This window comes from Corvus moneduloides, chromosome 8, assembly GCF_009650955.1.
Source record: "Corvus moneduloides isolate bCorMon1 chromosome 8, bCorMon1.pri, whole genome shotgun sequence".
NCBI lineage: Eukaryota > Metazoa > Chordata > Aves > Passeriformes > Corvidae > Corvus > Corvus moneduloides.
Genome location: NC_045483.1, coordinates 882,351 through 904,039, shown reverse-complemented (window position 1 = coordinate 904,039; position 21,689 = coordinate 882,351). Strand labels below are relative to the sequence as shown.

The 21,689-nt window shown below is 53.0% G+C and overlaps 1 protein-coding gene across 2 annotated transcripts in view; it reads right to left on the bottom strand.

Moving 5' to 3' along the window:
• Positions 1–21,689, bottom strand: part of TCERG1L (transcription elongation regulator 1 like) — a 50,050-nt gene that overhangs the window by 11,109 nt on the left and 17,252 nt on the right. Inside the window, exons 5-8 of one of the 2 annotated variants that reach the window (XM_032116523.1) lie at positions 8,468–8,593; positions 4,335–4,429; positions 3,181–3,269; positions 732–886 (exon numbers count right to left, since the gene is read on the bottom strand). In XM_032116523.1, the coding sequence (XP_031972414.1) occupies positions 732–886; positions 3,181–3,269; positions 4,335–4,429; positions 8,468–8,593 (465 nt within the window). The remainder of the gene's footprint in view (positions 1–731; positions 887–3,180; positions 3,270–4,334; positions 4,430–8,467; positions 8,594–21,689) is intronic. The other variant, XM_032116524.1, reaches the window with a different exon arrangement.

Sequence of the window (21,689 nt, the reverse complement as noted above, 5' to 3'; positions counted from 1 at the left end):
CTGCACTTGCAAACAATGACAAAAGTCTCGCTTCTTTCCCCCTCCACTCTTCTCCCTCACCACTAGAGAATTCCAAGCAGCAGCTGAAGGATGGTGACTGTTCTTTCTCCACCAAAACCAGAATACTGAAGAATTCCAAGCAGCCAGCCAAGGCCAGGAGCAATTCCAAGGACTGCCATGACTGATGTCCCCCAGTAAGGGACAGCAGTCCCAGTAAAGCCAGTGTGAAGCCTCAGGAGCACTGGCACAGGACAGAGCAGCTCCCAGGAGCAGGGGAGCCTTTGCACCAAGCCTCTCAGTGCCCATTAGAGATTCACTGCTGGGATTTTCCCTCCTCCACAGCTTGGCTGGATGATCATTAGCCATGGAGTGTGTGCTCTGGGAGCAGCTGAGTAATGCACTGCTAATGCATTCCTAATGTACACCCTGACTCGGGCAATAAAACACACTGTGCCTTCTGAGAGGGATTGTATCCATCAAAGATTCATCTCCTAAAGGAAGCCACCTGCTTCTTCACTGCCAGGAAGGAGAAGGCTCAATCCCCAGCTCAGCATTCCAGTGAAAACAAGGATTTTGCAATGCACATCAATTTCCACGCAATCCTCCATCGGGAATCTCCCCGGGACACCCACTCTCACTCCGGGTCTCAAACCTCCACCTCCACACTCAGCTCCAGGTTCCAGGGGCTACTGGAGTTTAGGGAGAGGCCCCCAGTGCCAGGGTTTAGTTACTTGCTGCAGCCTCCAGCTTGCGCTTGTGCGGGGGGTCCTCGAGCAGCCGCTTGATGTCCCCGCGGTGCCTCAGGTCCAGCGGCCGCTCCCACACTGACAGCTGCATGGTGGGGTTGAAGAAGAACACGCGGTCATCTCCAGTCCAGACTACACACCTGCTCCAAGCGATAAACCAGCCTTAGAGCGTGTCCAGCGACAGGAACCGTGCCCGCAGCGGGGGCACTGCAGCCCTGAGGGGCACCCCGGGGACACCGCGGGGAGCCCGGCCTGGCCCTGCCCTGCCCTGCCCTGCCAGCCCCCCGGCACCCCAGGCAGGGAATGCTGTTCTCACCCACACACGGGCACAGACAGGGCTGAAACAGCCCCGAAAGCAGCAGGTGAAACAGTCTGTCAGGGAAGGGCAACAGGACCAGGTGAGGAGAAGGCGGTGGTGCTCCCAGCAGAAGCAGCCCCAGGGAAGGACATTCCGGGTTCTGGAGCCATGGCTGAGAGCAGCCAGGGGCAGGAGCTCTGGCTGTGGGGCTGTGTGGCCCTTGCCTCGATGCCACAGGCTGGCAGGTGGCCATGGGAGCCTCACCTGCTGCACTGGCAGGGAGAGGTGCAACCACAGCATCCCTGTGCCATCCCTGTGCCAACCCCATGGCATCCCAATGGCATCCCAACAGCTTCCCCATGGCATCCCCACAGCATCCCTGTGCAGCCCCCATGGCATCCCAGCCAGCTCCCACCTGCTCTGACAGGTCCCCCTGCCACCCCAAATCTTTAGGATGATTTTTAGGGCTCTGTTTGGGATCTGCTGAACGTGACCCAGCTCTGCAGCAGCAGCCGCGGTCCCTGGGCTTGGCCAGGGAAATATGCACAGCAGCAGTTCAGCTCCTTGTCCTGACATTCATTTGGAATCAGCCAAAATAATATGAAAATAACTATTGCACCATCCTTAACAGACATTCAAAAACCTGGAGATGTACGTCCCTAAATTTATATATAAATAAACAAACAGAATTTCCATCTCAGGCTGGCGCTTCCTGAATCCCAATGAGAACTAAACCCATTCTGAGACACACACACTGCTGGGAGGAAAACGCTGCTGTCTCTGAAGCAAAATTACCTGGAAGGAACCAACCTCATAATTACAAGCTCTGATGATTAATTGTTATTAAAAGCAGGGTTCAAAGCTGGGTTTAAAAGGGTCTGGTCCAGGTAGAAGACTGGAAACAGGAAAAGTGCTCCATCACTGCAGGGTACTGCCATAAAATAACCCAACACACCCTGTGTAGGGCAGGGAAGATCCCATAAAATTGGCTGCATAAACCCATGGAAGTTTTGGCATCCTTGATTCAGTGACATGCACATGATAAATATCTTTACTAACCTTTCTGACATATTGCCTATGTAACTATGTAATATATAGTACACATCCTATAAACACTACATGAATACTCCACGTCTCTTCATGCACAATGGTGTGGATCACAAACCACTGGGTATCTATCTCACAAGAGAGGTTCTTCCTCGAGTTGGAATGATTTGGAAGAGTTATGGGACTGTGGGAAGCTCTGTTCTCCCAGAAACCCCGACCCAGCAGGCCCTGGAGAACACCAAGGGGGTGGACAGGAACAGTCCCAAACCAAGGCTCCAGAAATACCACAGCTGTTCCAGAAGGAAGGGAAAAATCCAGGCATTTAGGTGAAGAGACAGACTTGGCTGGTAGGGATGGATGGGATATTGGGAAGGAATTGTTCCCTGGCAGGGTGGGCAGGCCCTGGCACAGGGTGCCCAGAGCAGCTGGGGCTGCCCCTGGATCCCTGGCAGGGCCCAAGGCCAGGCTGGACATTGGGGCTGGGAGCAAAGATCCCATGGATGTCAGCCCCTAAATAGAAACTAATTATTATAGGGGTGAAGGAGACAAAAATCCTTCTGTCAACCTCTCAGGGCAGAAAGTGCAGAAGGGTTTATCTGCTTAGAAATGTCACAAGAGCTTTGGTGACATGACAACAGCTCATGTTGTCACCTGATGGGGAACGTGCTCAGGGAACCTGGACCATGAGACACAGCCTGTGTCAGACACAGCCTGCAGCCAACACCAGCTCTGCAAGACAGGCAGAGTCACCCCTGCCACTGAAAGAACTGGGAGAGAGAGGATCTGGCCCCAAAAAGCAACCTTTTCTTTTAAATCCTGGTTTTCCTCTCTGCTCAATCCAAGCACCACCCAAGCTGAGACACAGCGAGGCAGAGCCCAGCCTGCAGATCCCAGGGATCTGGCTGGTGGTCGTGGCTCCCCCCCTCAGTCCCCCTAAGGCTGTGATTAACGAGGAAAAGCTCTGCCAGGCGCTGCACCAGGAACCCAGCGTTGCTGCTGAAGCCCTGGCAGTGTTTTGCCCATGCCCCAGCCCAGGACGGCACTGTGGGAAGGGGGTGGCACTGGGGAAGGGCTCTGGCACCTCCTCACCATGGGGATCCCGGCACTGGGGTGGACGCCACGGGCTTGTTCCCGTTGGAAGCGCTGTCAGCCTCACTCACGAGTTTGAAGGAGTGATCCTGGAGAGACACAGAGAGGGATGAGTTAACAAATAAAGCTGGAGCAGAGAACTGTTCCTGGCGTACAAATCACCCCTCGCCTGGAGTGGGTCACCTCAGGGCCAGAATTCCAGGAGAGGCTTTATGGACAGCCAGCTGCCTCTGGAGCAGCCCAGATAAACGGGAAGGGCTAAAAATGCCTCCCCACTAAGAGCAGTGTAAGGGACAAAGCAGCCAACACCTTCTGTCCACACCAACGGGTCCCTTGGGAGAGTGGGATGAGAGATAACTCCAAGTGTGGCTCTGACCAGGACAGGAACGAGCCTGGGAGCAGCGGGGGCTCCCCAGAGCCCAGGGAGGGCCCTGTGCCAGCTCTGCTCCTTCCCTGCTCCTCTGGGACTGCTCAGGGACATCACCACTGCCAGGGTGACTGATTGTCCCCCAGCTGCACCTCTGTCCCCATCAAACAGCAAAAACACGTTTGGAGCTGCTGGAGAGTCCAGATGAGGCCACAGAGCTGCTCCCAGGGCTGGAGCCCCTCTGGAGCCAGGCTGGGAGGGCTGGGGGGCTCACCTGGAGAGGAGAAGGCTCCAGGGAGAGCTCAGAGCCCCTTGCAGGGCCTAAAGGGGCTCCAGGAGAGCTGGAGAGGGACTGGGGACAAGGGCTGGGGGGACAGGACCCAGGGAATGGCTTCCCAGTGCCAGAGGGCAGGGCTGGATGGGAGATTGGGAAGGAATTGTTCCCTGGGAGGGTGGGCAGGCCCTGGCACAGGGTGCCCAGAGCAGCTGGGGCTGCCCCTGGATCCCTGGCAGTGCCCAAGGCCAGGCTGGACATTGGGGCTGGGAGCAGCCTGGCACAGTGGGAGGTGTCCCTGCCCATGGCAGGGGTGGCACTGGGTGGGCTTTGAGGTCCCTCCCAACCCAAATCAGTCTGAGATTCCATGGGGAGCAAACCAGCCCTGAGCATCCCTCCCCTGGTCCTCTGACAGTGACAGGGCTCCTGCACAGCTCCAGCCAGGCCAGTCCTGACCCGGATTTGTGCAGCTCACAGGTCCCAGGAGGCTCTGGAAGAAGCTCCAGCACAGACCTTGTCACTGTCACTGCCCGTGGGGACACTCTTCCTCTCCGTGTGCAGAATCAGCGTCGGGGGGCAGGAGGCTCTGCTCGATTCCTTGCCACGATCTGTGAGGGGAAAGGAGCTCTTTTAATGTGAAATAAATAAACCCACAACAAGCCAAAACTGGTGAAGAAAACCCAAACTGCTGCCTGTGGCTCTGAGCCTCCTCCTGCCACCTCTTCCTCCTTTATTCAATGCACCCCTTGTGCCTGGGATGCATCTCCTCTCCAAACACCACATTTTAGTGGAACCCATTCCCAGAGCTCGGGGAGAGGCTTTTACTGCACTGAGTGTGGTGTCCTGCCTTCCCAGAGCCCCCACGGGACACCCTCGGGCACACGGGCAGAGGTGGCTGGGCAGGGCTGGGTTCATGGTTGGACTCAGGGATCTCAGAGGGTTTTCCCAGCCTAAAGGATTCCCCAATTCTCTGATCCTCTTCCCCCCGGGGACCACGACCCCCAGACATCCCCTTGCTCCCAGCCCCCAGATCCTGCTGTGCTCCAGGTAACCTCTGTGGGAATCCCCAGGGAACGCTGGATTGATTCCCACTGGAAGCAGGGAAAGAACATTTCCCTCTCTGTTACAGACGGCTGTCTCCATCCTGAAATCCTAAACCCTAAACCATCCTGAAATCCTAAACCCTGAAATGTCTGCTGCCTACAAAAACTGTGTGTCAATAACAGAGAGGCCTTGAGGGACAACAGGGAAAGGCAAGAAGGCAGCAGGTGTGAGACAGAGACCCAACCATCCCAAAAAAGGAGTTTGCACAGCAAGACATTAAGAAATATGGCATTTTCTTAACTTGGACATCCCTGGCATTGTCCCAGGCCAGGCTGGACATTGGGGCTGGGAGCAGCCTGGGACAGTGGGAGGTGTCCCTGCCATGGCAGGGGGGGAATGGGAGGAGCTTCCAGCCCAAACCAGTCTGGGATTTTGTGGTTCTGTGGGGAAGATTCACCTCTAAATGCTACTCCATTAACTTCAAAATCACTCCGGGTACAGAACAGGCCCCCATTTGACTCTGCTTCCCTTGAATATCTCAGAATAATAAAACATTAAATCCATGGCATTTTGCTCAGAAGATGACTTCTCCCTTTTTATGGGGAGCAAAAAAGAAGATTTACAAACCAGAGCCATTAATTTCCACATTAAAGGAGCCAGGAGCAGGGAGCTGCTGATGCACATCAAAAGGGGCTCTAAATTCATCTTCCTTCCCTGGATATCTGGTAATTGGGAATCAAAGCTTTTCGGGCACCTTGGTCCTTGAACACAAGGAAGTCACACTCGGTGTCAGTGCCCACCTCGGCCTCCCCCTGCCTGGCCTCTGGGAAGGGAAGGACAGCACTCAGCAAGGCCTGGCACAGAGGGGTGGCACAGGGCCACTGCCAGGGCCAGCCCCGGGACCAGCACCTGCAGAGGCCACAGGCAATGGCCAGAGGTGATGTTGGTACTTTTACAGTCGTCACTGGTTGCTGGTTTGAGAAGCAGCCAAGATATTTCATCCACATGCAGGCACAGGCACACAGGCATGAGGAACAGGAAAACATTCCCTGGCTTTGGAAGCATTAATACAAACCATGGAATCCTGGAATGGTTTGGGTGGGAAGGGACCCTAAAGCCCACCCAGTGCCACCCCTGCCATGGCAGGGACACCTCCCACTGTCCCAGGCTGCTCCCAGCCCCAATGTCCAGCCTGGCCTTGGGCACTGCCAGGGATCCAGGGGCAGCCCCAGCTGCTCTGGGCACCCTGTGCCAGGGCCTGCCCACCCTCCCAGCCAGTAATACACAGATGTAAACAGCCAGATTTAAACTGAAATAGGAGGAGACCCCAAAGCACACTCTAGAAGCTCTGGACTGTGGAAAGGAGGGTTCAGCACAAGGTAATTGCCTTGGTCATTTATTAATGAAGATGAGGTTGAGGCTCAGGGTGGGGAGGTGCTGGTGTGGGCACAGAGCCACTCTGCCCCTGAACCTCCCACAGCTCCTGAGGGAGACAGACACTGTGCTGCAGCACCCGAGGCAGTCTCTGACCCCTCCTGAAAGCTCCTCTCCTTTCCCCTCCTGTGAAAGCTCCCTCCCAGCCCCCTCCCAGCAAAGCCAAGGCCCCAGGGAGACCCTTGGGTGCTGCAGCCCTCGCTGCACCTGTGGGTGAGCTCCTGCAGCAGGCAGCTCCCTGGGCATTCCCATGTGGAACGTGCTGCCACAGCATTTTGGGCAGTCAGCACATATAAAAGAAGATGGGAATAAAAAAAAAACCCCAAATAAAATAAAATAACAAAGGAAAGTCCTGAAAGCCCCTGTGCACAGCCAGAGCCATTTAGTTTTACACCTGCAGTTGAACACTGAGTGCTTTCCCTAAATACAACGTAAAGAGGAAAATAATCCAAGGTTGTTTCTCCTTCCCCAGACTCAGGAATTCCCAGTGAGGCCAGGGCAGGAGCTCCTGGCCCTGGAGTGGGGCTGGCTGTGCCACGGGGCCGTGGAGCCCCAGGGGAGACCTCCCCTCCTCTGCCCACGCTGGGCAGGACCAACACGAGGCGTTCACTGGGGCACACCTTCACCCAGATTTACTCTTCGCTCATTAATTAACCTTTTCCCCCCTCTTAAGTGCACAATGAAGCTGCAGCCCAACAGTGAAGCCACCACGACACATTCCCAAGCCCTTTTTTGCCCCCAAACTCAGCAGCTCAGTCAGCACTGGTGAGTTCCTGCTCGGCTGCCAGAGGATGAGCGGGAGATGGAGATAAAGGCTCCTGATTAAAGAGGCTTCTCCCAGGCTCCACGGCAGGTGCAGGGACATGAATAATTCACAGCATGGCAAGGAAAGGTGAAGCAGCAAAGCTACCTTGGGTATAGCACAGAGGATGTTTGGTATGATCACAAACACCTCAATAAAAGCAGAATTGGAGAGGGAGGGGAAGAGGGAAGATGGATTCATGCCATGAGGAGCTGTGGACAAGGCATAATAAAAACTTGTTTTGTAAAAATATGTAGAGGCCAAACCTCCATTAATCTCAAAAAAGTTTAAATTTTTGATTTAAGTGCTCCTGAGAACTGGATTTATTCAGTGCACACATCCCACACTGTGGGGTTTACCCTCCCCCAGAATCTCCACAGGTCAGTTCTGTCTATCCCCACAACCTCATTGCTCTGGTGTTTGAGATCAAGCTAAAACCTTCCCTGGCTGGTCCCCAGCTCATCCTCTGCTGGCTCTTACTCAATCCAAGGGAGGCACTCCAGTGCTGGCCCCGTCAGCCAGCCCCTGCCCTGCTCCAGGCAGTGGGGTCCCACCTTCCCCCCTCACCACGGCTCCAGGGACACAGCTCCCACTCCAGCCCCTGCCTTCTCATGCTGCTTTCCCCTGTAACTGGTGTTTGTCTGCTGCTCTGACCACTTTTGCTGCCCTCCAAGTGCTCCTTTCCCCTCTCAGAACAACTCTTGAGCTGAGCTTTTCTCCTCCCTGCAACAATCACTCCCCACCCTCCCTGTTATTGTTCAGGGGATTTGTAACGGGAACAGGAGAGCAACACAGACAAATTCTTTGTTGGTGTGGATTCAAGGACAAACTCATTCCATGGTTGGGTGTTCCAGGCACACATCCAGCACTGCCCAAGAGGTGCTGTTTGCCACTGCCCTGGAAATCATGGAACCACAGCCTGGTTTGGGTTGGGAGGGACCTCAAAGCCCATCCAGTGCCACCCCTTCCACTATCCCAGGCTGCTCCACACCCCATCCAACCCCTGGACCCTTCCAGGGCTGGGGCAGCCAGAGCTTCTCTGGGTAACAAAGTGTAATCCCCGGGGTGAAGGATCAGATAGGTCATGTCTGAACTGATCCCTAGCAATTCCTCATAAACACCATTTTTTTCCACAGAACAGTGCCAGGAAGGTGCCCTCAGGGCCCCATGGTGCCTCAAAGGCGACAAGGGTGGCAGCCCCTCCTTGGCTGAGTGGCCCCAGGTCAGGCAAAGGAAGCACCAGCACAACCCCAGCGCAGCAAACCCATCAAACCCAGGGTGATTCCTCGGGGACCCCATCCCTGCAGGACACAGACACGCCACAGACCCCCCCGCCACGGAAGCAGGACATGGGGCCAGGACCCACCTGCTCGTGCCTGATCCATCAGGTTGGTGGCCATGAAGGTGACGGCGGGCGTGGACACGGCGGTGACACGGGTGACCTGTGCTGGCACCAAGGGGCCCACAGCAGTGTCCAGCCTGGAGGCAGAACCTGGGAGCAAACCACAAGGAAAGAATGGCATTTTTCCCTAGCAAATAAAAATTCCCTTAAAATCCTCAGCTTTTTTGCCCCGGCTCTCAGCACTCGAGGCTGTGGTCAGTGGTGAACACGGTGGTGCTGCACTGGCAGCTGCACTTGGGGATCTCAGGGAGCTTTTCCAGCCTGAATGATTCAGTGAATTCATCTGTTAACACAGCTCCCTGCCCCCACTGCAGGGTTAAAACAAGGTTTGTGTTCAGCTCAGTTCCTGGCCATGATGCCCACGGATTCTCAGCCAATAAACAGTCCCAGAAACTTAAAATTAATTAAATTGCGGCCCTCAAAATAAGAATTTGCCAGGACAGATCAATGCCCTCCCAGCAGGTCACAGCAAGATCAGTGTTCTCATTTTAAATAACACCCCTCTGGTTTCCACTGTTATTCATCACAACTTCTTTGTGTCCCACTCTGTCCATGGGAAATGATTTTGCCAGTAATTTCAAAGTGCAGCTTTACCCAGGGGCTCACAGTCTGCTCGGACAAGGCCCAGAGCAGAAACCCACTGCTCTGCTCATGTGCATTATAGGACCAGGCCAGTTACACCAGGCTCCTCAGTCTGCACAATTCCTGGCTGGCGCCACATCCGAGGTCACACCTGGAGCCTTCGTTTCCAACTAACTGGGCACAAGTTTTTCCGAAGCTGAGCCACCCGACACCATCTCCTGCCAGGGGAAGTCCAGGTGTCCCAGCAGCAGTCCCCACGGCCCATTTACAAGCCTCCACTGCCAAACTGTGCAGACACATCCCTGCTTTAAGGCAGACTCTGGCAGTAACACAATTCCCAAGCACAATCCAAGCTGCAGGATTTCCTGCCCCTTCCTTTCATGAGCTATTCATGAGCTGTCAAACAGTTCCCACCCCAACTTCTCCACATTTCAGAATAATATGGATCATTTCTGAAATGTTCAGTCAGTTAAAAAAACTCACACACTCGGAACCCCTTCACAGATCTGTGTCCCTACAATTCCAGGTGCCAAAGCACAATATTCCAGCACAGAACCATGGAATCCCAGAAGGGTTTGGGTGGAAGGGACCTCAAAGCCCACCCAGTGCCACCCCTGCCATGGGCAGGGACACCTCCCACTGTGCCAGGCTGCTCCCAGCCCCAATGTCCAGCCTGGCCTTGGGCACTGCCAGGGATCCAGGGGCAGCCCCAGCTGCTCTGGGCACCCTGTGCCAGGGCCTGCCCACCCTCACAGGTGAGGATTTCCTTGGGATAGGGGGAGATTAACTACAAGCAGTTCTGCAGGAAAAACATGAGAAAAGGATGATCAGAAAATAATTTTGTTATTACTTTTTTTTTTTTTTTTCCCCCAACACTAATCCAGCATCAGAGAAATTCCCGTGCAGCTGTGGCTGCCCCTGGATCCCTGGCAGTGCCCAAGGCCAGGCTGGACATTGGGGCTGGGAGCAGCCTGGGACAGTGGGAGGTGTCCCTGCCATGGCAGGGGTGGGATGGGATAAACTCGAATGTGCCTTCCAACCCAAAGGAGTCTGGGTTCTATGAATTCTCTGCACCCAGAACTGGAATCATTTCCATAACTTGCATAATTATCTCCCGCAATCCCAGCCAGCACTCGAGACGAGCTCTGCTCATCCCCTCCTCGGCTTCTGCCGCCTGTTCAAACGTGACTTGCCATTATATAATTTCAGCTGCTTCTTTATGTTGATTTATTATCCAATCCAGGAACAATATCAGTGCATCTTTTGATGTGATGGAAGCAATTATCCCACGGCTTCCATCCGAATCGGAGTCAAGTATATATAAATATATATTTATATACACATATATATGCATTTCATACATGCAGATTGAGTTCAACTGCTTATTTTAATTATAACTGCTGCTCACCAAATAAGCTGGAATGATTTAAGGCAATCTTAACCTTTAAGGAATAAATATTTATGCTTTGGAGCTCTTTGTGCTTATAAAGAGCAGTCTTTGCAACGGATGGCTTTGGAATACAGATAAAGCCTGGATGAAGTTGAATGTCACGATGCAATATCAGCCCCTGGTCTGAACTGAACATAACCTGGGCTGGAATTACACCTGAGTATGAACCCACACTCCAAGTGCTTCATGATTAAATTCCAGCCAATTTTACTCTAAAACAATCCTGAGGAGGGGAGGGAGGAGGAAAGTTCTTCCCTCTGAAGTTTTGGAAGATGCAGAGCTCGAGAGGCCTGACGAGCACGGGGCCTTTGGAGAGCATCTGCCCATTCTTGAGATGATTTCAGTCATCTCTCAGCATTTTCCAAACACAGAGCCACCCACACTGCCATTAACTGCCACAGGGACAAAGGAGATGAAGGCAGAAGGGGAAGGGCAAGAAATCTGGGGATCCTACTGCAAATGATCCACTGCCCTGATTGGTGTCTGCTGATGGAATCCAGAGGGGAGATCCAAGGCTGGACTGGCATCCCCAGCCCCTCTGCCTGGGGCACCGGGGCCCCACAGCCCCACCTCCTCTGTCCCTCTGGCAGCAAAAACCTTCCACAGGGACAGGGGGCTCAGCCAAGGGGCTGCTGGAGCCCCAGGGAATGTCCCCTCCCTGCTCCCGGGAAAGGGCAGCTCGGGGACGCCGCTCTGGCCAAGCTGGGCACGGCCACAGCCACACTGGCTGGACTGGGAAGGGTGCAGTGGACACACCCAGCCCCCAGCAGCTGAAGTGCCATTTTCGCACAGTTGCTTCAGCACTTGAAGAAGAAAATGGGAAATTCCCCGTCCTGTAAATGACTGGATGTACCTCAGCTCCAGCAGGAACCAGGAGCCAAATCCCACAAATTAAACTGGACAGTAGAGTTTTCCCAGAACAGAAAACCAACATTCCCACCTTTGCTAACAGGAATCACTGCACAGGAAAAACAATGGGATGCTGGTCCTGGACTGCACCACAGCTGACTCCAGCCATGGAGAGCTCCTGCTCCTGCAGTAAATTTCAGTTCGTGCCTTTCCCAACTAAGCCAAGGCACTTCATCCTCATATTAAAGCTCAGCTCAGCAAGGGTTTAAGCCCAGCTTTTCTCAGTGTGATTCAAGGACGGATGGGCTTTAAGGTCATTCCCAGCCCAGACCACTCTGGGATTCTGAGACTCCATTTTAACACCAAATTACAAAACTGGGATAAAGAAACGCATTCCTCTGCAGAGGAATCTCCCCCAAATGCCTGGAGACTGCTGGAAGGAACAGAACCTTGAGGAGAGGAGTGGAGCCAGGCACTCATCAGCTCCCAGCAGCGGGTAATGAGCACGGCTGGGCTGCAGGGCAGGCACACACCAGCCTCATCCCGGAGCTGCAGGATGCTGCCCTGCCCTGTGGGAACAGCCTTGGGAACAGAGATGGGAGAGGTCAGAGGGCCAGGGGTGAGCAGGGCTGGGAAAGGTGACAGGGGCAGGGGTGAGCAGAGCCAGGAGAGGGTAGGAGGGGAGGGTGCTCCATGCCTGACACAGATTTATCCCCCGGTCACTCCGGTGTCTGCCCTGTTTTCCAACCCCGCTCAGCCACCGCTGGCACTGAGCTCAAGGCATTAAAATGTCTGAGAGGGATCTGCTCCTGGGCACTTCCCCCAGCCCCTGTGGGATGTGAGGAATGCCTGCAATTCCCAGCTCTTCGTGGGGAGCTCTGGGAGCCAGCGCCGGGAGTGAAAATCCCCTGCCCGGTGCTGCAGGGAAACCACAGCTCCTCATAAAAACCACTGCCAGCATTTCCCACTTAACTCACTCCTGCTGCCTCTCCACGTCTCCCGCGAGATTTGGACTTGAACTGAGAGAAAGAACCAGGGGTAGAGTTCAGAGCTGTTGCCAGAGAAGATAATAGCCTTAAGCACTGTGTGATGAGGGTGATGCAGGTCGGGCAGAAGCACCAGCACAAGGCTCCTGCCCGAGGTGAGCCAAGCCCAGCAGAGAAATCCAGCTCTGTGCTGGTGAGGGACGTTCCAGGCAGAAGAGACCGGGATGCAGGATGGTGTGGGGAGAAGGAATCAGAGTAAATCCAGATCTCATCCAATTCTGTCACCACTGGAACATTACTCTGGAGGAATTTGCCCGTTCCCAGCCCAAGGTGGATGACTCCAGCACCACCTGGGATCAGGGAGTCCCAGAGTCACTAAGGCTGGAAAAGACCTTTCAGACCATCAAGTCCAACCAGCACCACCCCCATGGTCACCATTAAACCATGTCCCCAAGTGCCACATCACAGGACTCTGAAGCCCCTCCAGAGGTGGTGATTCCACCATTCCCTGTTCCAGAGCTTTACACCCCCTTCCATGAAAAAACATCCCTAATATCTGATCTAAACCTCCCCTGCTGTGGGTGCCCTGCCCCTCGTGAGGAGCCCCCTGTGCTCATCCTGGTGCAACCAAAGTGTTCGCAGCCCCAGGGAGGAGTTTGTGACATCCTGGGCCATGAGCAGGCTGTTTAATGGAAAAGAGCAGTGAAATCAGCAGCTGCAGCCACCGTGTCCAACAGCCCGGCCCAGAAATGCACCCCATCATTTTTACTATTGCCAGCATTTCCTGACCCCAGAAGTTACTGAAGATCAGGGCCTAGGGACTTGCTTCATTTAGAAGCACTGTCTGTCCTGATGAGATAATTTGGGGCATTCCTGCCTATCTGCAAAGGATAGGAGAAGTCTCTTTGCTTAAAAAAAAAAGGAAGAATAGAGCAGTTATAAAAAAAAAAAAAGAATCGACTTTTTACTAGGCAGGCAGCCTCCTTCAGCTACACACAGCCCCCGAGCCCTGCTCCCCCTTCCCCTCAAGGACACAGCACGCTCCTCCTCAAGGCAGTTCTTGTTGGGTAAACACAAGGCTGCCCAGGAGCCACCTCTGAGAAATCTTCCTTCCTTCCTCTGTTTCTTTGTAAGGCCCAGACACGTTCATTAAAAATATTCAGCACTTTCTGAATCTGATTATGCCCTTCCCTCTGCCTCAGACCTGGGAACGTGTGGTGTTTCCTGAGCAGCAGCTGCCCTTGGCTGCCTGCACAGGGGCTGCTGGGGAGAACAGCTTGGTACAGCTGGCACAGCTGGCACAGCTGGCACAGCTGCTGCAGGGCTCAGCACAGCTGCCCTGCCCTCGCTGCCCCCCCAAACTCAGCCCCAGGCTCACTGGGTGAGCTGGAGCTCAGCTGGTGCTCCCGGGGTGATGGAGAGAGCCCAGCACCCTGCAGTGCTTTGGGATGCTCTGTGACCTCTCAGCCCAAACTGGGGCTGGGAAAGGCAATCCCTGCTTGCCCCTTCTCCTGGGACCCACCCCAGAGGGGGTCACAGGGCAGGGGTGATGGGTGGGCACAGCTCTGTCCCAGCTGGCACCTGCCAACAGCCCCTTGATCCCAGCTGGAAACGGGAAACAATAAATGTGGCAGGGGCAGACAGGGGTGGTTTGGGCTGCTTAGGGAGAAGAACACACCAGACACAAACAGCATTTACACCACAGAATCCTGGAGTCCCAGATTGGTGTGGGTTGGGGGGACCTTAAATCCCCCCCTGCCATGGCAGGGACACCTCCCACTGTCCCAGGCTGCTCCAAGCCCCAGTGTCCAGCCTGGCCTTGGGCACTGCCAGGGATCCAGGGCAGTCCCATGGACCACTTCCATCAACAGTGGGAAAGAGGAGGAGAATTTTATAAATCAGACTTCTCTGGTTTTCAAACCCAAACAGAAACAACCCTCGAAATTTTGGCAGCATCACTGGTTTTGGCAGAATCACCCCAACTGCTTTGCACTTCCTCATCCATGTTTCCCCTGGTTTATTTTTGTTTGGGCTTTTTTAAATTTTTTAATTGAAAAAAGAGTATGTGAATTTCTACTGAAGAGCTCCTTTTCTACTGCACTGGAAAGTAACAAAAATAATCCATTTGTGACCTGGGGTGGAGCACAGGAGAATGACAATGAGCTGGAAGGTGAGGGGTGACACCAGCGTGGATGTTCATTCCTAGAAAGGCAGAGCTCTCAGCAGGGATGGCACAGCCTGGCACTGGCACAGGAGACTCGAGGCCATCACAGGGACTGGGAGAAGCAGGAGCTGCTTCTGGGTTTTGGCACAGAAATGCTTTGTGTTTTTAGTTTAAAACTGATGGTGTAGAAGCCAAGTCACCCCATCCATCAGAGGAATAAATTGCCCTAGAAGGAGGTCAGAAAATTAGTGAAGGGTCTTCTGTCTTTGGTGAAATGAAAAATGAAAGCATGAGACGCAGAACTACAGCTGGGTAGGGCTATATGCACAGATAAATCAGTGCAGAGCAGAACAGCAATACAGAGAGACATCACCTCTCTCTTCCACAGGATACTTCCCACCCTGGCAGTGCCCAAGGCCAGGCTGGACATTGGGGCTGGGAGCAGCCTGGCACAGTGGGAGGTGTCCCTGCCCATGGCAGGGGTGGCACTGGATGGGCTTTGAGGTCATCCCCACCCAAACCACTCCATGATTCTCGATCTCCAGCAAATCCCAAATCCTGCTGGCTCCGAGCCCGACCCCGCACCCTCCCCAGCACAAGCAGGAGCTGCACTTTTGTTTCTGCAGGATAATTTGGAGCTTTCATTTCAATATGCATTGCCATAACCACTTCAGGAACTGGTAAATGTTGGAGTAAATTGCTTATTGGAGCGGGAAGGGAAGACAGGAGATAGGAAGTCAGCAAGAATTCCTGAAAATCTGCAGAGTCAGGACTAAGTGACAACGAGCACCTTCTGCAATGAGCTGTGCTGGGGGAAAATTTCCCTCTCCACTTTCTCTTCTCTTAACAACCTGGTCTTTTGCAATTTCCACCAAATGAGCAGCAAAACGAGGAAAGTCACAGCAGCTTGAAAAGCAAAGTGAAATCAAAACAAATCAAAGCCCCTGAAAGCTGAAGTGTCACGTTCAGCCACGTTTTACAGTTCTGTCCTGTGCTACTGATGCTTGAAACACCAAAATCAGCCAGGGAAACGCCCCCTGCCCTGAGGGAGGGAGACATTGCAGGGGTTGGACAGGATCGACCTTTGAAGGTCCCTCAGCCCCAAACTATTCAGTGATTCCATGACAGTGACAGCCCCACACCCCAAACCTGCTGGGTTCAGGGGCACAAAATATCCCCCAAAACCCTGTGAAGTCTCCTGCTCCCCTCTGCCCTCAGACAGGGACAATCACGGGGAGCCACGGCTCTGATTGCTCTTCAACGCCTTGCTGCTGCATTTGGGAAACCTGCCGAGTCCCAGTCGAAAAGATTCCTCAGAGGAATTATTGTAGATGGGGTTCAGCATCCTCATCTCTTCCCTTTTGGGGGGAAATGGTTGTTCAAGCCCCTGTGCCCACCCCAGCACAGCCCTTGCCCAGCCCTGACCGTGCTGCACCTTCCCTGGTGCTGCCCTTGCAGCCCGGAGATGCCAGGCAGGAACTCCCCCCTTTGTGCCAAACCCCAGCGTTGGCTTTGACTGGAAAAAAAGCCCAAAGTGCCACGAGAACTCTGCAGCTCTGTGACCAGCAAAAGCCACCAGAAAGCATTTCCCTGCTTTCAGTGAGATTTCCGATGACAAGAGCTGTAAGAGCAGGGCTCACAGTGACGGAATTAAACCCGACACATTTAATAACAAGAAGAGCAGGATTATTAAACACCATCCGAGCCTTGCTTGGAAGAGCAAACGATGCAAATCCTCACAGGCTCAGCTCGTGTCCCTGGGTGGCTGCTGAGCTGCCTCAGCCCTGCTCCCCCTGCCCCAGACTCTGCCTGGGCTCAGATCCCACAGCTTCAGGCTGCAAATACAACTCCTGCTGGCAGCTCTCTCTCACTGCTCTTATTCTGAAAGATAAACAGGCAAGGAGTGTTTGGACAACACTCTCAGGTGTGGGGGGATTCCCGAGGCGTCTGTGCCAGGCCAGGAGCTGGGCTCGACCCCTGTGGGTCCCTTCCAGCTCAGGATGTTCTGTGATTCTGTGATCCCAGAGTAAAACTCACCTTTACTCACTGATTTTTTCCTGCACAGATACTAAGCTGAACTGTGAGACCCTTCCTACACTGGGAGCCCAGGGAAAAGCAGAGAGCCCCCAGGGATGGCTTCTCCTCAAGCCTGGTTTGTGCAAAGAGGGACTGGATAGCAGCAGACACCAGAATATACACTGGGAAGCACAAACAAACCATTCCTTTGGGCACACTTCTGGGATTATTTGGAATTACAACAAGTTTCTCTGAGTTACTGAGCTGCTTTGGCAAGGTTGGAATGGCGCTCCCTCAATGGGATCCATCACTTCCCAGGATAAACCAGTTTCCACCAGTTATCACCACACAGCCCCTGCCTCGCATCTGCTGCTCCTCTTGCATCAGCACCTTTCTAGTGAATATGCTCCTGATTTTCAAAAGTCTGCACTGAGAAAGAAGTATCAGGGTGGTTTTACTCATTAAAAAGAAATCTTGCCAGAGCTGTGCCCAAAAAGGAGGCAAATCTCTCCACCTGAGGCCTGGATCCCATGCCCAGATGACAATGACAGTGACATTTTGCACACTATGAACCAGTACTGAAACAAAACACACTGAAACCTCCCCCAGCTGACCTGGGCTGGAGAGGGCAAAGGCACAAGAAAAGGCAGAAAGGAAGAGGGAAAATGATGGAAAGTCTCCAGCAGGAAGAAATCCCCCTCAGCAGGACAGAGCCCATCATGTCCCCGAGGTCCAGGAGTGGGAAGAGCCTGGACATCTCCTGGATCTGCACCACACAAGGTCAAACCAAGGTCCCTGCCTCACTCCCTGAGTTATCTCCACAAATGGGACGAGATCACCACCAGGTAATAGTTAATCAATTAATTACTCTGTTCCCTGGGAACACTGCAGAGGAAACGTTCACCACGGCAGCGACTCCCCCAAAGCAAAGGTCACTGGGCTCTGTCCTTCCCAAAGCCCCTGCAGCCTTCTAAAGCCAAGAGTGCAGTGGATCTGATCCTCTGGAAAGCAAATACTGTGGGAATTCAGAAAAAATAAACCAAAGCCCCCTGTTCTCCAGCCTCTGCCTCCACAAACAGAGCAGGACAGACAGAGCTCCTGCCAGGCATGGAAACACTGGAGCTGGATTTGGGACACTGCAGGGACAGGGAGAGCCCTCCCTCGGTCTGGGGAGTCACCCAGGCTGCTCAGGGTGTGGGGTTGGCAGAGCCCATGGCATTCCATCATCCCCTGGATTTACCACCCACATGAGCACCGGGTGAAGCAAAGCCAAGCTCTGCTGTTCACTGAGGGAAAAATCCTGGGATTATTTATCCTGCTTCCTAAAAACTCTGATCCTCTTCTGGGCTTTGTGTTAAATGCTATGGGATCATGGAATACCCTGAGCTGGGACCCACAGGATCATCCAGTCCAGCTCCTGGCCCTGCCCAGACCCCCCAACAACCCCACCCTGGGCATCCCTGGCAGCGCTGTCCCAACGCTCCTGGAGCTCTGGCAGCCTCGGGGCCGTGCCCATTCCCTGGGGGAAGAACCTTTCCCTGATCTCAGCCTGAGCCCTGGCCCAGCTCCAGCTGCTCCCTGGGTGCTGTCCCTGGCCCAGGGAGCAGAGCAATATAAGTCATTATTAATATTGTATTAAAGTCTCAACAATTCCAATTTTTCTGGGATCTCATTTGGAGGATCCCTCCCTCCCCATTCCCGTTTTCCCAGGCACAGCTGTGGCATTCCCTCTCCAGTAAATCCCAAGCAGGACACAGCCCACGCTCGGAGCAGGGACTGCAGCATTTCTCCAGCCGTGGTTTCTGGGTGTGGAAAACTCCACCAAGCTCTCCTCAGGCCCTGCTGCATTACAGACCTTAATGGAGTCTCCAAATTGGGGGAAAAAAGCTGGTATTGGATTTTTGGCCAGTTCCTGAGAGCAGCAGCGCCTGACCCGGGAGACCTCCCAGACACAGGGACCTCCTGAGCAGGGAAGGGGGCAGCCAGCGCCGGGTAGAAGACTCCTCTTGAATTATTCATGGCGCCATCACAGAAAATTGGAAAATATGGATGGAGGGCCCCAAAGCCACAGCAGGAATTGATGCTGAGTGTGGCTGGGCACGTTTGGCAGGGGCTGGGACTCTCCTGGGCTGTAGCAGAGGTTTCCCAAGCCCAGGGAGGGGGAGGTGGGACCACCCTGCACCCGAGGGTGCCACGGGGCCAGGGAGCCTCTGCCCACACCAGGAGAAAAGGGGATGATGGTGATGATGACCCCACACCCTCCATCTCCCACAGCCCTTCTCACCGCTCCATCCAGTCCCATTTCCCAAACTTTTATGATTCGTTTCCAGCCTCATGCAGGCTCCAGCACCAAACTTCAATCTCCTCTCTGGATGGGACGTAATTCTGAGAGAATACACTGAATTATGCAGCATCAAACCCTCAGAACTCCCCCTCGCTCCCCATCGTAGCAGAGTAATTATTTTTGCATGAACCAATCCTTTGTGTTTCAGAGTGAAATCTTCACATGCTCATTTCTGGGAGGATTTGAGCCAGAAATTAGAGGTGGAATTTTGAACCCACTCAAGCAGAAACCAGGAATGTGCCTCTCGTGCTCAATTTTTATGGTGGTTTCTGAGTGGAGGTCTAAGGTCCTGGGGTCTTGAAACCACAGAGGGGACTCAACGTGGAACAGGGGCTGGCAGGAGGGATTTTCTGGGAATGACAGAATCCCAGACTGGTTTGGGTTGGAAGGACCTTAAAGCACCTCCCATTCATCCCCCCCCCAACACCTCCCGCTATCCCAGGGTGCTCCAAGCTGGCCTTGGTCACTTCCAGGGATGGGGCAGCCACCAACACCCCCAAGTGCTTCTCCTTTCCCCCCTTCCACCATCACCACGTCCTGCATGTGCCAACAGAGCTGCAATTGCAATAAAATCCAAGAAATTCCATTTAGTGCTCTGGGGAACATCTACGGCACACTTAAAATTGGGAAATGTAATTTATTTCCCTTATTTATATTCTGGCCAAGAAGGAAGGTTCATTTTACCTCGTTACATTTATTTACACTTTAGTGGGGCCTGATTGAGGAACCCAGGAAACATCCACAGCCTCCAAAGCAAAACTGGGTACAAACACCAGGAAAATCCCTGTGAATTTGGTTCCCACCATCCAAGGAGCTGAGCAGGAATAGCTTTTTGACTGGAATAATAATAATAATAATAATAATAATAATATTACAAACCCTGAGCTCTCAGCATTGCAGAGCCCCCCATGTTGTGCCATGATGCCCTGGAATTTCCATTCCTGCATAATAAACTCCCAATCAGGTATTTCTATATCCATTTTGATTTCCAAGATGAAGTGTAGCAGTGTTTTTGAATGATTCCAAGGATGTTTCGTGGCACAGGGTTTGCTCAGCTCTCAGTCCCCTTGGCGAAACGTTTGGAGAAAACTGAGCCCTCAGCCTTCCAAGGTCCCCTTCTATTCCAGGGAATGCTGAGATGATTGCCTTGCCTAAGACACCACACTGAGAGCTGTCACCAGGACATACAGGACCCTGCAGATGCAAATCCAGAAAGTGGAGATTGGGGAATTTCTTCCTCCATCAGGTTTAGTTTTGCACTGAATCCACCTCATATCCAGCCCTGATTCAGGACTGAAAATTCAGGCCAAACATTGGGAATATACTGGTTGAAATCCACTCTGTGGCTTTGTTTTACAGTATCAACACCAGCCCCCAAATAGCTGAAACACAAACTTGGCTGAACACACAGAAAATAATTATAAAAGATGCTTTTTTTCTCCCTGGTAACAAGCAAGACAAATGCACACAAAGCAACGCCACTCCCATCTTTTACAGGGACCTCAGCAAGATTTGCTCCCTTGTTCCCCTCTCCAAGTCCCCCAAGTACTCCTGTGGGCACCCCCAAGCAGGACACAAAAGCTGGGTCTGACCATCCACTGGGAATTACTCTGCACCCCAGCACCATTCCATTGAGCCTTGGCCACACGTGCAGAGCTCCTAAGGGTTGAATTGCACAGATAAATTTAAGGACACAGCAGCAGCAGCCACCAAAACAAGGTGTTCCCTCAGCTCTGATTTAAACCTCATGGAATTCTCACAGGAATTCTCATTCATTCATCTTCTCCTGGAGAGGGACAAGCAAGGACTCTTCCTGGAATGATCCCATCATCCTTCCAAGGCTTATTCCTTTGTTTCACTCAATTTGGTTTTTCCTTCTAAGACTTCTGCTCCACTAACAGGAAGTATATCCAGTCTAGTGAAGACTTTTTAAGCTACACAAATCTCAACTAAATTTGAGTCTGCAACAGAAAGGGAAAGAGCCTGATCTGCCCAATCCAGCCCAAGTTCCTCAAAGGGACACCAGGAAAATGATAAACTCCCGTATCAGTGTTACCCCCCCAAGTCCCAGCAGTGATGACAGCCCCAGCCTGCACACCTGGCCTGGCTCCTGGCTGGGGAAAACCCACCTGGCAGGGATTTTAACAGTGGAATTGCTGCTCCTAACAGTGAAACCTGATTTAAGCACTGCACAGCACTGCACTTCCCACAGAAAAACCCAGCTCAGTGTTTTAACAAGCAGTTAAGGATACAGTAAATTAACTCTGACTTTCATGACATTTACCAAGAGCTGGGCACGACTGAAAGGATTTGGGCTGTTTGTCTTCTGTAACTGCCACTGAAGTATTGATATTTTTCCCTTTGTCAATACCTTGCTATTACATCCCAGCACTGAGAGGCTCCTGTGGTGCACACCACAAACATGAGCGTGGCCCAAACGAAGCAGGACTGAGGTGTGACCTTCTCCTGATGTCCAGCCCGACCCTCAGGTCCTGTCCCTGCTCCTCAGACATCCCAAAGCCCCTGTTTGTATGAAATGCACCGTGATCCATAAATCCAGTCTGGTCCATCCATGCATTTGCATCAATAAACTCTCCATGATGAGTTTCCAACGTGGATGGTGCAAAAATGTGCAATATCACAAAGCTGTGCCTGATCTCACCCTGCCTGTCCTGCTCCTGCACTTTGCCTGGGTAACCCAGAAACAGCTGAGTTTTCACACTCTGAGAACCATCATCCCATTCCTTACAGGGTCTTAATTGGGCAGCTGAGCACTTGCAGCTTCCAGCAGAGAC